Source organism: Dermacentor silvarum, chromosome 1, assembly GCF_013339745.2.
Source record: "Dermacentor silvarum isolate Dsil-2018 chromosome 1, BIME_Dsil_1.4, whole genome shotgun sequence".
NCBI classification, from domain to species: domain Eukaryota; kingdom Metazoa; phylum Arthropoda; class Arachnida; order Ixodida; family Ixodidae; genus Dermacentor; species Dermacentor silvarum.
This window is the reverse complement of record NC_051154.1, coordinates 201,188,284-201,207,219: the sequence shown is the minus strand read 5'-3', so window position 1 is coordinate 201,207,219 and position 18,936 is coordinate 201,188,284. Positions and strand designations below refer to the sequence as shown.

The following is an 18,936-nucleotide window of genomic DNA, read 5'->3' as shown; positions in this document are numbered from 1 at the left end:
GCAGATGAGATAGCCCACGTGGCTGAAGATGCCATGGCTGCAGGGCAACTCAGCGCATACACAGGCCGTCTCCCCTCCGCTCCCACCTCATGCTCTCACTCTAGCATCCTCCTCCGCTTTCCTCCTTGCACGTACTTCTTTTATCTGCCGCTGCGCTCCACGTTCGCTTTAATCTTTCGCTGCACTTGTTCGCTCGGCTATGAGGTAATGCAACGCCGACGCTCAGCGCAAGGACGGGCGCCTAAGAGCTGCACTTTAAAACTGTAGATCAAATTGATCGATTTATATATGTGCAGTAACGAAAAAGTTAACTATGTTGAATGGATGTGATGCTAATTAACTGAAACTCAAGAGTGACAAAAAAGAAGATCAACACACTCTTACAAAAGCGCAAAACAAACAGCCTTTACAGTGAAGCTGAATCCCATTCTTATAACTACACTGACAAAATAGACTCATGACATCCCAACCTACCAGTGTTTGCTGAACTGCTTGCCACAAGGGTGATGGTAACAGGATGCCTGTTGAAACTCACCACCTGCACAGCAAAAGCAAGAACGGTTAGTTGTTCTCTTTACAAACAGCTATTTCTGCTGACACTTTGCCGTACACAAGACAATTGTCCGATGTAGAGCTCAAATTGAAACTTTTAAGGATATATTTTTAAAAAAACATCGGTCCCAGAAAAATGTGTCAGAAACAACAAGCCCTACAGAACAAGGAAAACAGTGGCTTGACAAGCAAAGGCAAGTTTGTCTCGCCACACTGTCTTCAGAACGAGCAAATCCTCAAACTAAACTTTATCTTCCATTACGTTTTCTCAGATTTAATGCTAGCAGAAAAAAATAGTTTTGTGGCAACAGTGTAGGTGGAGCTGCTTTAACACTGGTAAAGGAGGTACACAACGAATGTGCGCACCACTACTTCTAGTGACCCTAGTTGTCTACTCAGTGTACTCCAATATTTTAGTACTCCCACATGAGCATCAAAGCACCTCAAGGAACATGAATGAAAGCAATAATTTGCTATTTTTAGCATAAGTACCGAGAGTAAAAAAAAAATCTTAAATATACAAAATATACACCTGGCTCCTAGTTCCCAACTTTTGTAAGTCAGATCTTGCAAGAAAAATTGCAAGATCCCCCAACCGGTACGTTAGTCAGCGCCATGTCAGAGTGTACCTGTGGAAGTAGCGAGGGTAGGTGCATGCACGCTAAGTGCCGTAGTGTCCAGGCATCATCTGCTAGGCTACATCATTGAACCTGGCCTAGCCCCTGCTGTTTATTAACTCATCCATCATTTGCAACCACTCAATGTAACCGTTGTGCGAACAGGAACATGTGCACGCATTTCTGCTTGCGTTGGAAGCGGATAAGCAGTAGCAGTTATTTTGAGCTTAAAACAGCCTAGCACAAGATGCTTGGACAAGCATATGTCCTGTACACATGTGCTTGCCATTGCTAAGCTGCGCTCCGCGACCTAACACTGACCGTCATGTCAGTCGATGCTCCCATTAGATTATTAACATCTTAGAGAGCCGTGCTTCTGTACCATCATTTCTCATATCTGTTCAGTTATAGTTTTAACTTTCTGTTGTAACCTGGAACCATCACACACAACACACTGTGACACACAACACAAGTTGGTGTTCCATGTTTGCTTGAGCAAAGCGTCTTGTCAAATCGCTGTAACAGCACAGTGGAGCAGCAAATCAAAAGTGTAATCCAGTGAGACCCTCAGGGAACATGAAGAATATTCCACAAGTCTGGCGACTCAAGGACTAAAGGCAGGCTGCTGACCTGCTCAAAATATCAAAACCTTAAGCATGACATATGCCAAGCTGCTCCAATGTGTTCCAGAAAGTGAAACAATATAGCACAATATTGTAAAATATATACATGATTCTGTTGAGCATAGGCAAAATCCATAAGTTGGCTTGATGGGGCTGTACACTACTTGCATAACAAGCACAATATATGTATGGTTCAGCATGTTATCAACTACATATCTTAAGCAAAATAAACTTGAAAAAGCTATGCAACACCTATACAGAATATATTTATATGTACGAATAAGCAATAATATCGCATTTAAAGCGGAGTCATTAAAGGGAATTGCATCCTCAATGTACCCCGACACTTCTCACACAAGAGATAAAAAATTAAGACTACCTAATGTGTAATGTGTGACAAGTAACATCATTTTCCCCTATTTGTTGTGGCTATTTAAAAAGAAAAGCAATAAGTTCCATACTTTCCAACCACTTATGTGTTTACATTTTGTACACCCTGGGCATCATTCTCCTACTGTAGTTACTTGCATAATGAACACTTTTCTTCCTGAGAAATTTGTGCCAAGTTGGGGGGTGCATTCATTGTGCTGGGTAAAATTATGAGCAATTTTTTTTCTGTGGCCACCAATAAAAAGTAAGAAGCACATGGTACAATTCAGCGTCCGACACGCCGGATCCAAGGCGCTTTGCCGTTGTCATAGCAACATTTGGACGCCTGTGCATGTCATACGTCCAATCCGCAATATGGCACAGCAGAACGCCTTGATACACGCAGGTCAGACATCGTATCGGATGTTGAATTGTACTGAATGTCTCCTACTTTTGTCGCACACCAGGCACCCGATCCAGCACTACCCAGCACAGCAAAACGCCTCAAATACAGCTGCCGTTGTGGCATGTCGGACACTTTATTGGGTGCATGTTATGCAGTCTCCTACTTCATGGCAGCAAGTTCGGGATGTGACAGGGCTGCCAACTCGAGCGAGATTACCCAGATTAAGGTAATTTTCAGGTCTATGTGGGAATAAGGGAAATCTTGCTAGTTTGAGGGAAATTTCGTGCTCCGTACTTAGCTGGAATTCTAAAGGTAATTTATACTTTACAAGATAACATTGAATACCAGTTGCTTTGGCTACATTTGGGTTATTCCCTCCAGCCGTTTGGCAGTTTGTTGTACGAGCATCAGGCCACACTGACGCACTCGGACAACCTTTTTCCACAAAAATTGCGAAATCGGTGTAGCCAAGCGCCACCGATCACCGCTCCGGAGCCACTTATAGTGTTGACAGCTCGGCGTGGAAGGTGTGCAAAATAAAGAAACACTGGACTCTCGGGAGTTTAGATCTCCCGGTAACACTTCACCTCACCAGATTAGCTTTGGCCATGGTTTTAGCCAACAGAACAAACTTTTGCGAAATTTATGTGAGACGTAAAGGCTCTATAACAATACTTCTCATCAGTAAGTATGGAAGTGATGAAGAAAACAACGAATATTTAGTATTATATAATTATTTGGGCAAGCAAGGGAAATTTCGGCAGGAATAGGGAAATTTCAGGCGTCCGGTAGGGAAATTCTGCCTTTCCATGTTGGCAGCCCAGGTGTGCAATCATTATGCAAGTAAATACAGTACAGTATAGACCACTTATAACGTAACCGCTTATAGTACAGGACCGGATATAGTACAGTCTTTTCAGACTCCCGTTAATTTTGCCATAGTACTCCATGTATACGCATACCGCTTACAGTGCAGCCGCATGAGACGAAATACCGGTTATAATGCGGCTTCCGCGGGAAAATCTCGCCGACAAGGGCAGGTAGCGAACACGCTTCTCAACAAGGTGCACCCACCGATGGGAGAGGAGATCAACGAGGGCGATGCGGAGGAGGAGCATGAGACGTGGAGAATAAGTCCAAGGGCGATACAATCGTAGTCGCGCGCCGTGTGTGCGAGTGAAAGCGCACTGGGGACGCGCGCCTTCACGGAGAGTGAACGCACAACGGAGAGCAAACGCGACTTCCATCGCACGAAAGGCCGTGGGGGTATGGGAGGGAGGGAAGGGGGGCGACGCTGTGCTGCGGTACCAAATGCGTATCTTGCAACCGGGCTCAAGGGGAACTGGTGACGCAATCTCCCACGGGAAACGAGCAAAGCGGGAAGGCAGCGCGGGAGGGAGGAAGGGGGGGGGGGGCGGCTTCTACTTTGCCAACAAATGCATTCGCGCCTGTGCCGGCTGTCGGTGTTGTCGCGCGCACCGTATCTTGAAAGCGACCTCCACACGGCTCTGACCTGTATGCGCTGTGCTTACGCTGCTCAGTTTCCGTTGGAGCGATAGACCGCACGAACCTTCGCTCGCTACGGCGGCCGTGCTTTGACAGTGGTTGTCTGCGGTCATCGAGTCTATTCATGTTTGCTTGTGTGCGTTGACACCACGCTTGTTAATTCAGTTAGTAAGCGAATGTGTCAAGTTTATGCAGCCGATAAAACTACTGTCCCTACTCCTTATAGCTCTCTACTAATTTGCTATCGCAATTGATGCTTCGCCTTTCGGGCGAAACTGAGGCATGTTCTTTTTATTTTGTCTGCTTCATGCATAGATCGTGGGTACTTGGACATTAACCTTTCAACTGTTCGTAAATTTAAACGGATGCAAAACTCCCAGTCGCACGCTTCAATTCTCGGATATGCGCGGCTGCTTGGTCTACATGTTTTGAATACGTGCAGGGCTTGAAAATCGTTGTTTTGGTTATAGTGCACTCCCGCTTATAGTGCAGATATTCACGACTCCGGCGACTATCGCTATACACTGTATGTATTGCAAGGAACCCACAATACAAAAGAGAAAAAAGAACAGGAAGAAAGTAGCGAAAATCCCACGCACCGTGGGAATCCACGCTATGCGAAGAATTTTGTACATTAGCCTGCTTTCCACCATTGTTTTGGGTACCGCAAACCATTAACAGGTGGACCAACGTGTTTGTGTAAATTAAGTAGTTGTGTTTATGATGCAAGCGTCTGTACGTGTGACGAGTGATGATGATTGTATGACGGCAACAGCGTGATTCCTCCTTCGTCCATTCAGGCGAACTTATACAACAAGCCGATTGTTGTGTTCTAAATAGGTACTGAACGGGTGCAAGCCGAGAGATACATGGATTATGACGTGATCTTTGACTAAGTGTTATATGTACAATCGTACATACCTGTCTCTATGCATTCTGGTCTATGTTAACAATAATGGCATTTGTACTCCGGCAAAAAAAATAAAAAATTTTAACATGGCAAATCTGGACCGATCATGAAGGCGGTACGACATAGCAGAGTTTTTACGTAGCATTAGCTGCCATGAAAAAAAAGTACCGGGGAATGTGGGCCGATCCCAAAGACGGTGAAGTCTAACACAGCATCTAAAAGTGTAAGCTGTCACATGGAAAGAACACAAGAAATTGGCATGTGACGCACGCACTAAACATCTCAAAGAGCTAGTTAGCTTTGGCACCACAGGAGTATAGTAATTGCGATTGTCTGATGGTTAGAGCATTGGGCTGCTGTGCTTAAAGTCAGATGTTCAATTGCACTGGCAGTCCTGCATTTCTTTTTATTACAGCGGTCCCAAGTAACGTGAGACAGGACTCTATCTACTTACCTACCACTGTGCCTGAAATCAGGCAAAGAATGCTTCGCATTAAAAACGAGTGTATTTGAGCCTTGGCTTTCCCGTTTTCTAAAGGCAGTAGAAGAAAGGTGCATACACACCACCAGTTGACAGCAGTCAGGTAACCGACCCGAGGAGTGACTCGTGGTAGCTGATGTTCATTCACACTGGCCCTGCTTGTTGCCACCCTGAAATGTCTCCGAGCTTGGTACCATTCATACACGAATTCAAGTCTTCATGATTAAGCAGCATAAGAGACGGGACTCCCAAGAGAGACACGTAATTTACCACAATTAGGCGAAACTTTCTGCCATTAAAACCAGTGGGCCACATGCAAGTTTAAGTCTTCTATCAAGCACACACTTGCCTCTGACTGCTTTTAACTTGTGTTATTCTTATGCTCTCATCACGTACATTGGTGACAATCTTGCTTCAAGCAACTCAAAATGTACAGCGGGATTGTTAGCTGTGGTTTAACAGTCGCTGCCACAACAAAGAATAAAAAGCAATGGGCAGTGGCATGCACGTCTGCCCGCACCTCCATTGGCATGTAAAAATAGTGTTAGCATATTCTGAGGTCCTGCTCCTGTGCCACTAATTGGCTCAGTATTCTTGCGACTCCAGTTGCAGAGATGAAAAATTGAGCAGTGAGTGACTGATCCAAAATTGTTGCTTTTTGACCAAAGGGACCATTTGGAACCAAATTGGCCACACATGATTCGCTGGTTTGAATGCACCCAAAAAGTATAAACTTTCTAAAATGTGCATACACAGTGCACACAGGCTCTCAAGTAGTCCATGTGTGCACATTTTCATCAGGAAAATTCGGAGATGATGCAGGCATTTGGGAATCTGGACTCTGATGTTTCATGGGGTTTCAAATAGATAAATTTAATATTACTTAGCTACAGTAACATGTTTCCTCTCGATGTAGCTTGATGCATGTCTACCTTAATGCATTTCAAGTTCAACATGTATACACATAAACGAGTGCAAGTAAGATGACAAATATATTAAGTGACAGTGCACATGATACAATGCGTTCGTGGTGTGGTGTGCATCGTTCAATGCTTTGTATTGTGCACATCGTCACATAAATTTACATGTTTGTCTTAATATTAGTAATAAGATATCTAACAAGCATAAAATTATTTAGCACGAACTTCCTCACTTGATACCAATGATGATGTGCAGTGTTTAATGGCGCAAGGGCCAGTATGGCCAAAGAACGCCATGACATATGGTGATGGGTTCTGAATGTAATATGGATGGAGTGGACAGTGGGTAGCAAATGGTAGATGAAAGGTGGCTATAAAGAGGCCTAAAACAAGTTGTTATAAATTGCCTAAAATATATGAGTATTAAAATAATGACAGACTAATGATGTGAGCTATGAGCATAAAAATTCCGTTACCAAGCAGTGCATAATAAAATATATGCAATAGCACTATTGCCTCAAGAGGTCCTTGAGGCTGCGCTACAGATACCCTGGCCAGATGATTTGTAATGTGTTTACGTCTGCTAAAAACTTGCATTAAAATCCAAAAGCGGCTCATGGCTAAGAAAGAATGCTGGGTGAAGAGGGATGTGCTCACGGTATGCGAGATAAAAGTACTTTTTATGCTGAGTTTCTATTTCAGGGCACTGGATAAGAACATGGATAACTAAGAATGTCGCCACACCTATCACATGTCGGAGGATGACTTCCTGTAAGGAGGTACGAGTGTGTTCCATAGGCATGTCCTATCCTTAAAACCTGCAAAGAAGCACTTCCTTGTGTCTTGTTTTTCCGAGATATACATTTCACAATTCTTGGTTTGATTACATGTAGCTTATTTGAAACTTCATTATCCCACTGCCTTTGCCAAGATTTCCATAATTCATGGTGCAAGAAAGGCTTTAGGTCAGTGTAAGGGATGGGTATATGTGTTTGTATGTTAAAAAACTACTGATGTGGCACTTTCGTCTGCAGCTACGTTGCCTTTAATAAGCCTGTATGGCCAGGTACCCAGAATATTATGATGACTTGGTTGTCCCTGTAAGCTGAGTATAGCAAGCTGTACAGTTCAGTTAAAAATTGAATTATTGTGTTTTCGTAGACTCATTAGAGCTCTAACGATGCTCAATGAGTCTGTGAACATGATTGCTTTTGCAATATTTATTTGTTTTATGTGTTCGACTGCTGACAGGATTGCGTATGCTTCCGCTGTAAAAATACTTGTATGCGGATTTAGTGCCCCGGACACTGAAAAGATTGTCCCAAGGCTGCATAAGCAACACCAGTAAACGATTTGGAGGCGTCCGTATAAAATTCACCGCAGGAATACTTGTCCCGAAGTTCAAGAAAATGCAAATGTATATGTGCTTCAGGTGCCCATTTTGATATTTCTACGAAAGAGATATCGTACTGGATGGTCTGCCACTCCCAAGGCGGTGGAAGTCTAGTAGGAGCCATTAGGACATTATCTAGAAGAGGGACGCCTGTTTCTTCTGACAGTGCTTCCAATCAGAGGGAGAAAGGAGGCCTAGTGGCTGGGCGGTTACGGAACAACCTGGCCGTGGACAAGTCTTGAATAATTGAGTGACATGGATGGTCTACTGCCGAATTTACCTTCAAGGCATAGGAAAAGCTTAAATATGTATGTCCTTTGGAAGAATAGAGACGATTCAATAGATTCAACGTACAGGCTTTGTACAGGACTAGTCCTGAAGGCACCTGTAGCAAGGCGGATGCCTAAGTGGTGGATAGGATCTAACATTTTCAAAACACTGGGCCTCGCAGAATTATAGACTACTGCTCCGTAGTCAAGACGTGATAATATTAGACTTTTGTAGAACTTTATGAGGCATCTCCTGTCACTTCCCCAGGATGTGCGTGACAAGAGCTTCAGCCAATTCATAGTCTTGAGGTACTTTGAGATACTTCAGGTGTGGGACAAAATATAACTTGCAGTATAAAATGATACCTAGAAATTTATGTTCACGGCTTGCAGATAGTTGTTCTCCATTGAGATCTATTACGGGGTCCCGCAGTACACCTCTCTTGTTAGAGAACAGGACACACATACTTTTTTGAGGGCTTAACCGTTCTCGTCCGCCCACTTAGACAATTTATTTAAGCCAAGCTGTACTTGTCGCTCACAGATATTTAGATTGCATGATTTGTAACCCATTTGGATGTCATCCACATATACCGAATAAAACATACTACGTGGCATGACAGTATACAGCGAGTTCATTTTGACGATAAATAAAGTACAGCTCAGCACACCACCTTGAGGTACCCCAGCCTCTTGCGTAAATGGACGAGACAAGATGTTACCAACTCTCACACAGAACATGCGATTGGAGAGGTAACTCTGAATCTGTCATATGTAAGAGGCCGCCTGCGGCGTGAAAAAGAAGAAGAGCACGTGAAGCACGGTGTTCGGAATGGCACAAGCTCTCGAGGCGCGTGAGACGAGGCGTAATCGGGGGATGAACGGCGCTGTCCGTGATTATCGACGTGGCTCCGGGCCAGGAAGGTCGCATCGCCAGCTCCGCTCTGACGACAGGAGACTTGGGGGTCTGGCTGAGTCCGTGACGTTGGCCGTCCAAGGTGTGGCCGTCGACCTCGGCACGTTCGAGCGAGGCTCCTGGACTGGCTGCAGACTCTCACGGCAGGACCGGGCACCCCAGAGAGGATCCCCCTTATGCAGCAGACCGGCACGTTCGATTCTTCGCGGGACGCCACGTCGGCACTCATGAAGAAGTTGCGACGCATCTCGACGCTAGGCCTGTGCAGGTGGGCCTAAGCAACGCTGAGCGCCGTCACTGAAGAATTACTGACGAGCTCATCACCGACGAAGTACCGACGAGCTCACCACCGATAAAAGAGACGACGCGCCGACGGCAAGGCAGAGACGACTACAGAATCGACGAGAGTGCTGAACTCTGAGAGAAAGGGCCGACGAGCTTCGGACTCGGACAAACGTACAACGGCGGGTGCAGCAAGGTGACTCTTTGTAGCGTTTCAGGCGTGCGTTTCAGCGAGATAGGACAGGGTTGCCTGACGTTGAAGGATTAGCCGCCACAGACGAGCGTCGGCGTGAATTAGAACTTGTTTAGTATATTAGGCTTTAGTTTGTATCTTTGTTAGTATTGTTCCCGCAGTGTGTTTTAGTGTGCTTGATTTTTTTTTAGTTTGAGTCTCGAGTTTGCGTGCGATTAAAAATCTGTTTGCTGTGTCGACATGCGGTCTCCCTCTCCATCTCTATTAACACCCGCACGCCTCTGAGATCGGTGACAAAAACATCACAGAATCACAATCAGTAAGTTGCCTCGAACTCCCATTCCAGACAGATCACGGAGGATTCCAAAGCGCCAAGTTGTGTCGTATGCCTTCTCCATATCTAAAAATACTGACAAGAAAACTGTTTGCGCACAAAGGCATCACGGATATTTGTCTTGATGCAGACAAGGTGATCTGTTGTGGATCTACCTTCCCTGAAACCGCACTGTAAGGGATCGAGTATTTTGTTGCTTTCAAAAAAATGGATGAGGCGCCGGTTAATCATTTTCTCCAAGAGTTTGCATATACAACTTGTCAGAGCTATAGGCCTATAGCTACTGGCTGAAGAAGGGTCCTTGCCATCTTTGAGAATAGGAATTACGATTGCTTCCTTCTATGCAGTCGGAATGTAGCCAGCAGAGAACATGGTGTTAATGAGTGACAGTAGTGTTTTGTGGGTTTCAGGGTGTAAGTGTTTTATCATATAGTATTCAGTCACTTCCTGAAGCAGACTCGTTACAAAAATTCAGTGAAGCCTGAAACTCCGCCATGCTAAATGGACGATTGTATGCTGCATTGGCTGTGTCTTTCCAACCAAGAGGCTGTCACTCTGCTTGTCGCTGATATCTTAGAAATGTATCTGTGTAATGGGATGTACTGGAAATATGCTTGAAATGTGCTTCTAGACAATCAGCCTGGTCCTCAAGAGTGTCTCCTTGTGTGTTTACTAAAGGTAGAGAATGAGTTTCGCAGCCTTTTATTTTGTTTACCCTGTTCCAGACTTTGCGTTTGTCTGTATAAGAATTGATGTTAGTTATGTATTTTTCCCAACTTTCCCGTTTAGCACGGTGGCGTGTTCTTCTACCTTGTGATTTAATCGCCTTGAAGTTAATTAGGTTTTCTGCGGTTGGGGAGTTACGAAGGAGATTCCAGGCCTTGTTTTGCTTTTTCTGGGCTTCCCTACACTCCTCATTCCACCATGGAATATGTCGTTTCGAAGGCAACCCATTTGGTTGGGGTATACATACTGATGCAGCATCAATAATAAACACTGTAAAGTATGCTACTGCATCGTCAATACCAACTGCACGGACATCGTCCCAGGGCAAATGTGTTACTTCACAAAACTGCGTCCAGTCGGCTGAATCGACTTTCCATCGAGGAACGTGTGTAGAGCACTCAGCTTGTTTTGTAAGGTTTAGTACAATGGGAAAGTGATCACTTCCATAAGGGTTATTAATCACATCCCACTTCAGATATGGCCCATTTGAACTGGACGCTATGCCTAGGTTTATGGAGGAAAATGTTTTGTGTGTAGGGCTGTAGAACGTTAGTTCTTTTTTTGTTAAGCAAGCAGGCACTTGAAGAGAGTAGGAAGTTTTCTATTAGTCATCCTTTCGCATCACAGCAAGAGTCGCCCCACAGTGTACTATGTGCGTTTAGATCACCAACGACTACGTGAGGGTGACTGAGTTCATCAATAAAGCTTTGAAATGTTGTTCTAGAGAGTTGATAACTTGCGGGGATGTATATCGACGCAATGGTGACTAGTTTATTGAATAGCACTGCTTCGATAGCAACTGCTTCAAGAGGGGTTTGAAGTTGCAGTTTCCGACATGCAATGCCTCTGTCGGCTATTATAGCTACACCACCTGACGATGTAACAGCGTCGTCCCGGTCTTTTGGGAAAATAGCGTATTGCTGGAGAAAGTTTGTTTGCGTAGGTTTAAGATGTGTCTCCTGAACACACAGCACCTTTGGATTTGGATTTGGACACACAGCACCATTTGAGTAAAAGTTCTTTACTGTCATCGAGGTTGTGCATAAGGCCTCTTACGTTCCAGTGCAATATTTGTGTATCCATATTGTTTGTGTTTTTGGGCTGCGTGTCAAGAGACGAGTCCAGTTGGCTTACGGAGACTTTCCAGGCCCCGTAATCCAGGGTTTGTCTTTCTTGGAGCGGTCGCGAGAATCGCGTCGCTCCCGAGGTGCTGGATGCGCCGCCTGACTAGGGGTTGTGTCCGTCGACTCCAGGGAGCCACTGGACTTCTGCTTGCTCAAGCGAGCGGGGGGTTTTCGGGGTGGGCCTTGCCTCGAAAAGCAGGGCCTTGGAGGCCACCAACCCAGAGGTCGATGGGCCCTCCTTCAGAGATGGCACAGCAGCGCTGGCTGCTGTCGCCTGGGGGGCTGGTGGCACAGCCGCGGCCACACTCTTTGTGGGCCGGGCTGATGCCGGAGTCTGCAGTGGTGTTGCCCCCCTACGCGCCGCACCAGCATACCCTGCGGTATGAAGAAAAGAAACACGCTTTCGTGCTTCTTGGAAAGATATGTTTTCTTTTACTTTTAGTGTGATGAAGTCTTTCTTTTTCCCACGTAGGGCAGGACCGAGAATATGCTGCATGGTCACCATCGCAATTTGGACAGTGCAGGGCGCCAGTACAGTTGTCAGATGTGTGTTCATGATCGGCACATTTTGCGCATGTCAGTCGGCCTCAGCAGCTTTGAGAGCCATGACCGAATCGTTGGCATTTGAAACATCTGCGCGGGTTTGAAATGTACGGTCTTACTCCGATTTTCGTGTATCCTGTTTTCAAGGGTATCAAGGGTATCTGGGAGAGCACTGGAGCCAAATGTAAGGGTTAGATGCTTCGTGGGAATTTCAATGTTGTCTCGTTTAATCTTTATTCACTGTACTTGTTCTTTTTGTTCTTTCCAGCCCTCGAGGAGCTCTTCTTCGGACAAGTTCAGGAGGTCTCCGTCAGAAACTACTTCTTTGCATGTGTTCATCGATCGGTGCGGAGTCACTGTGATTTGTACATTACCAAGTGTTACGAGATTGGCGAGTTTTCCGTGCTGGTGCTGGTCGCGAACCTCAAGGCGGAGGTCGCTGCTGGCCATTTTGTTACCTTGTAGCCGGGACCTAGTGCATCAGTTATACATTTGGCAACAGTGAAGGGAGAAATCATTCTGGTGGTCTTTTCATGGTTTTGGTGTTGCAGAGGTCTTCTCGGGGTCCGTGGTGTTGCAAACCACCAAACACCTGCTGACGCAGACGCCCCTGCGGGGACTTGATACCAATGATGTAAGAAGTTGTGTTACAACCAACAAGTAGAAGTGTAATGCCACTAGCTGCAAGAAACACTAACAACCTGCTGCGCGAGAAGAATCAGGGAACCCAAGATTTTTTTTTACTACTAACATCCACATGAAGCCAACAGACAATGAAGTTAAAAAATTATGCAAATTCAATGCACATCTTCGAATCTATGTGAAGCTAAGCTTTCGTGAAGCAGTTAATTAAATGCTATAATTCTGCCCATTTCATTTCTGCACCTTCGGCATAATGGAAACTAGCGTGCACGCATGTGCAACACAATGTGACACATGTGGCGATCAACTCAAAGAGCTAGTTGGCTATGTGTGATTATGGCCTAATGGTTAAAACATTTGGCTGCTGTGCTGGGGGGACCGAGGATCGATCCCCCCCATCTGGCAGATGATGGAATTTTTCTTTTTCAGTACGAGCTATTTGGCAAGACAGCAGCACCACCCAGCAGCCACGGTCAGGAAAGTCTGGGAAGGGTTGCAAAAAAGTTTTGCTTGAAAAGGCTTTCCTTGGCTTTAATCATTGTTACCAACAAAGTGATGATCCTATGATAAGCTAAACCATTGCAACAGGCCAGCAACACATGGAAAAGGAAATTTAATTAAATTCTGGGGTTTTACGTGCCAAATCCCCGATATGATTAAGAGGCACACCGTAGTGAGGGGACTCAGGATTAATTTCGACCACCTGGGGTTCTTTACCATGCAACCAATGCATGGTACATGGGCATTTTTTGCATTTCACCCCCTTAAAAATGCCACCGACACGGCCAGGATTTGATCCCACGCTCTCGGGCTTAGCGACGCAACCCCAAAGCCACTACACCACCAAGGTGGGTAAGGAAATTTAGATTCCTCATGTTAACACCAGAGACAAATTAATGCCAATATAGTATTTGGGAGTTCCTATCATTCGAGAAAGTCCCACCAGACATTTGAATTGAATGGACTGCTGCCTTTCTGCCACAAGAGTGGCCCCCTGCTCTTTAGACACAACCACCTTCTTGCTAGGTATCTTGGTAAATCTCACAATTCACACCATGGATGCCTCATATTGCGAGCGCACAGGATAACACATTTGGTGCCACAAACAGTGCAACCGAGTGAAGATGATACAATTGGTATGCACTTGGCACAGCGTGGCTCCACAATGACACAATTGCCTTAACTCACTTCCTCCGCTCCTTGTTTCCAACCATGGTGGCAGCGATTTGGCCTGACACTGGCATAATTGCCTGTTTCCTCCTCTCTGGTGCCATTATCCTCCTCATCCTTTATTTTATTATTAAGCACCCCAAATTGCTTTGCTCTTATGTTTTTAGATATTGCATTAACACCAAGAACTGAATGCATTAAAAAAAAAGCCCGACAAACATTACTTAAGCTGAAATAAAACCTCACAACGAAACCGGATATAATGAAATAAAATAAGTACAAACGCAATTCACCTTGAAATACACACCGAGTTTCATGTACTATTTGAAACATTGTTTTAAATATTAAAAGTGTGAAACAATAACAGAAAATTGAAAATGATGTAAATTTTTTGGCGCGGCTGTGCACTACCTTCGGAATCGGCCCACGCAAGAGGCCATGTTTCTTAAATTGTCCTGATAATGAATAACAAATTAGACCCGTCTCCCAAGCCAAAAAAATGTTTTCCACATGGTTCGACACTCTTATGGCATGGCACATCAAAATTCCCATGTTGAATACACTGTCAAACAAAACTGGTCTTTCTCACCACCATGCGCAAGCAGCGGCTCACTATCATGGCGCCTGAGATCAGGTGGCGTGCAGTGTCTCACACAGAGATAGTGATCTGATGGTGTCGCTTGCAACCCTATCTCGGAGGCCACGCCATCACCATTGCGCTTCTCTGGAGTGGAGGTGGAAAGAAAGCTTTCCTCCATGACGATGGTGGCTGTGCTGAAGCTCCTCGTTCACAGAGCAAGACGCAGGCCCATGCAAGATCAGCGGATCACCTGCTGCAGTGCTGGCGTGCCGCGCTATGTTGTGCACCATATACTGTTCAACCATGATGGACTCTGTGGCACAGCATACTGTCTGTTCGACCGCATCGCCATTTCGCCGGTTTCACAACAATGTGAACGAGCCAAATGGAAAGTGGACGCTATCTTATTGGAACAGGGGCCCATATTTTCAGACAATGACTTTCGGAGATACTTTCATTTTTGTGAGATTTCACGTGACTAGTGCTGCACATTTCAGCTGCCATGAATGGCAGTGTTGCTGGCACTGTGATAGAAGAGCATGCTTGGCACTGTGTCAAGAATGCTGTCTCTAGTAGATGCCAATGATATTTGCTGCTGCTTTATTAAAATTTCATCACATACGTGGCTGCGTAGCGGTTTGGTGGGCTGCAAAGCTGCCTCCTTTCTTCGCATGTTTAAGGTTGTGCACCCCATTGGGCACATATTGTAATAAAGGGCAACTTGGATGTAACTTTAAAAGTTGCATCCAAATCTACTTCGAATGTCGACTTCGTTATTATGTTCGAGTGTAGTGGGAGTAAAAAATACATTGATTCAGGATGGGTACATACCTGGTAGTTGCCATAAGAGGAAATCATCTTGTTGCATTTGCCCAGCCCCAGCTTGTTGCCTTGAGACATGGCCATGCCCACTGTTGCCAGAAAGCCAGGCCTCAAGGCATGCTCAGGTGCTCCATCTGTCGCAGCTGCACATTCAAACATGCACAGTCAAAGTTAACACATTACATGTCTAGCTGGAGGCTAATGTTAGGGTTACCTTGCCAGGGTATGCAAAAGTAATGCACTGCATTTGTCTCACTAATTTCGCGTATCTAGCACCATGTTTACTGAATGCTATCATCGCTTAGATTACTAAGACATTCATGTTACATAATAAAGGTTTGGTAATCTGCACAGTGCCATGCATTCTGACCAAGTTTTATTCATTTAGCAAACTTAATTTACACTGCAACATAACTTTGTCCCCATAAAGATGTCACTCAAGATGCTCGCATATATCCACCAGTGGCTTCATGCCACTAAAATGTCACACATTTCAAAGTAGCACAAGTTGCAGTACATGACAGTGGCATCACTTTTACGATATCTGCACTATCCACCCACGTATAACGATGCCAAAAAACTCAACTTTTTTTTTTTTAACATTTACTTCTATATTCACTCTTCTGAACTCAACTATGCCCTCCCAGTAACTTCCAAAAAGTTGCTGGTGTTGGCAATGGCTACGAAGTTACTGGTTCTCTGGAAATCAGTACAGCTTTCTTTATGTGAATGTTATTTGAACCATGGAAATGGGAATCGAACTAAATACTTCTCCGCTGCAAAACTTTGCCAAAAAATAAAACTTAACTGAGTCTGGTTTAACAAGTCCATGGCAAACGTGTTTACACTGGCTTGTCTCAGTATTATATTGAAACCAGCTAGTGGGCCACGATAACCCTTTTTCACAACAATGGCATTGCTCTGAAGGTTCCCTTGAAGGAGGGTTGCAGTACAGTGTGAAATTTTTGGTGATATGAGCATCGCTCTGCTGGTTCCCTTGAAGGAGGGTTGCAGTACAGTGTGAAATTTTTGGCGATGATATGAGCATTGCTCTGCTGGTTCCCTTGAAGGAGGGTTGCAGTACAGTGTGAAATTTTTTGGTGATGATATGAGCATCCACTTTGAAATGGAGCAGTGGCACTTGCCACAAAGCTCGCTCTTCAAACCACTGTAATAAATTTCAATCCCTAAATATCTTTATAGTCTAAATTACATTATCCACAAGAAAGTTTGCTACATTACGAGTAAACCCTTCCTTTGTGCCACTGATCTTCCAGTCTTTTTTACTAGTCTCCACAGCCAATTTCAATCGTGCTTCCCCTGCTGACCTTAAAACCTTTTACTTCCAGATTTATCCCTAAATAGATACTCTGACAGAATATGCTGAATGGATTATCCTCCTGAGACCCGAACACAGCTATGGGACATAATCAATCTTCAAGGTGGTTTATTGTCTACTGTTATGTTACGAACGTGAAAAACAATTTTTAAAATTTAAATACCATGGTTAGATGCCAAAAGCTGCGTCTCTATTTCTCCACTATCTCCATCATCTCCTCATCTTTACTATGGTAAAAACTGCATTTCATTGCTTAAACGCAGGGATGAAGATGGAACTACGTGTAGTACATTACCATGTTGCTGCCGCATCCGGTATTTTCACACAATCTCAGCGATTTCAAAACACACCTCAAGGTTGCTTTCGGCCGTATGGGACGACACAGAGGTATAGATCAATTTAGTGTCAAATTTCTCGAAAGTGGATGACAAGATTATAATAAGCAAACCACTTCTTTACAGTTACACATGCACCGTACTTCATACCCAGAATGAATATTTTGCGTAATCACTTCCGAGTGAATTTTGAAAAAAAGCTGAAGGTAATGTGCAATGTATTGTATGTATCCTCCTAAGGTGTCTTAGGAGGATATGTGCCATTTCCACATGCTATGCACGAGTCGTCTTCATCTGAAAATTTGCTTCCATAACTACACATTCTCAGATACCCTGAGCTGGCTTCAAACAGTAGGGCACTGCTGTTTGAATTATATAATCTTTTCCTTGAGAGTTTTTTTTTTTTTTTTTTTGCTGTTCCGCATTAACTCATAGCTGGCTTGCTCTCCATTGCTCCTATCCAATAAACTGTTCCTGCATCTGACTTTACACTTAACATCCTTTTCTCTGCCGCTGTTCACCCCGTTAGCATAATATTTACTGGATAGTTTCCATGTTCTTTTTTCCACTGTAAGGCCATATTTTTTCTGTACAGTTACCTAAATAGCCATTCATCAATTTTGGTTTGATTTTCGAAGCAAATTTTGCTCCGTGCCTCTTGCACTTCGAAGGACGCCCAGTCCATGTCTCCCTATACTGCTTCATCTGCGGTGTTTTCTTGCATTCACAGTGGTAGCCTTCCGATGGCTCTCCACTTATCTCTAGTTCTGCCTGCACTTCATATTTTAAGCACCACACTGAGTTAGAAAACATAAGCTCAGGAACCATTGCACCTTTCCATACACCTCATACTACTTCATATTTGCTGAACCCCCATAATTCTCTATATTTCCCTATTGTCACGTTTCACTTGCCTTTCGCATTGATTACTTCACGTTTCTCTATGTAATAATTCCCTCTTTAATTCATACTATTAGGTATTTGTACTCAACCACCCTTCGTACCTTAAATATTCTCTGGGTTGTGATCAGCTGATCATTCATGTCATAAGCACCATGAAGCCCAAATTTCCCATTACACTAAATTTAAATCCCAGAGTTTCGCCCTCCTTCCCACATATATCCCCTAGAAGCTGCATACCTCTCCAGTTATCAGCTAGCAGAACAATGCAATCTGCACACATTAAGCCTGGAAAACGTTGCTTCACCACCATCCATACCACCTCATTTATATGAAGATTATAACCTATTACAACCTAACTTACTTGCCTCTAGCTTCTTTCCTATGCTTATACAGATCATAAAGAGGAGTGGCGACAATGGGAAACCTTGGCACAGACCTTTCCGGATACATACCACTGTCATTAACGTATAAACTCGTGTAAGTGCTGCACTTCTCACAATTTTTACCAGAGGCAGTCCTTACACGGGACCGAACCGTTAGGTAAAATGGTGCAGCAACTTGTGCACCCTGGATGTACCATTGCATCAGAGGTCAATGCGCAGCTCTCACCATCTAGTAGCAGCACGCGGAACAGTGCAGTGTGCAAAAGTTCGTCGATGCACGCGCACAGCATCAGGGCACTGAACGCGATTGCTTCTCCATTGGAATGTTTTTCCAAATTTTGGCCCTTACACGCGTCTATACGGTAGTTAGCCAACACGACACCCATGAGCACTCCCAAGCACAGAATCGGTATCTCTGACAACAAAGCCAACTTGTCGACCTTGCTAGTTGTCAAGTTACTAGTCCTCCACAACATAGTTTTGTGACAGTATGTAAACAAGATGTTTGTGCAGACATGACATGGCGGCTATGTTCCTGAGGCCCCACCATATTTTGGCATCATTGGTCATTTTACGTGTGCACATGTGAAAAACTAAA

General features: G+C 44.4%; 1 protein-coding gene across 3 annotated transcripts in view; it reads right to left on the bottom strand.

Annotated features, from left to right (window-relative positions):
• Nucleotides 1–18,936, bottom strand: part of LOC119436640 (ragulator complex protein LAMTOR3-like) — a 106,053-nt gene that overhangs the window by 32,172 nt on the left and 54,945 nt on the right. For all 3 annotated transcript variants that reach the window (XM_049659420.1, XM_037703567.2, XM_037703570.2), the window contains exons 4-5: nucleotides 15,388–15,521; nucleotides 475–538 (exon numbers count right to left, since the gene is read on the bottom strand). In XM_049659420.1, coding sequence (XP_049515377.1) covers nucleotides 475–538; nucleotides 15,388–15,521 — 198 coding nt within the window. The remainder of the gene's footprint in view (nucleotides 1–474; nucleotides 539–15,387; nucleotides 15,522–18,936) is intronic.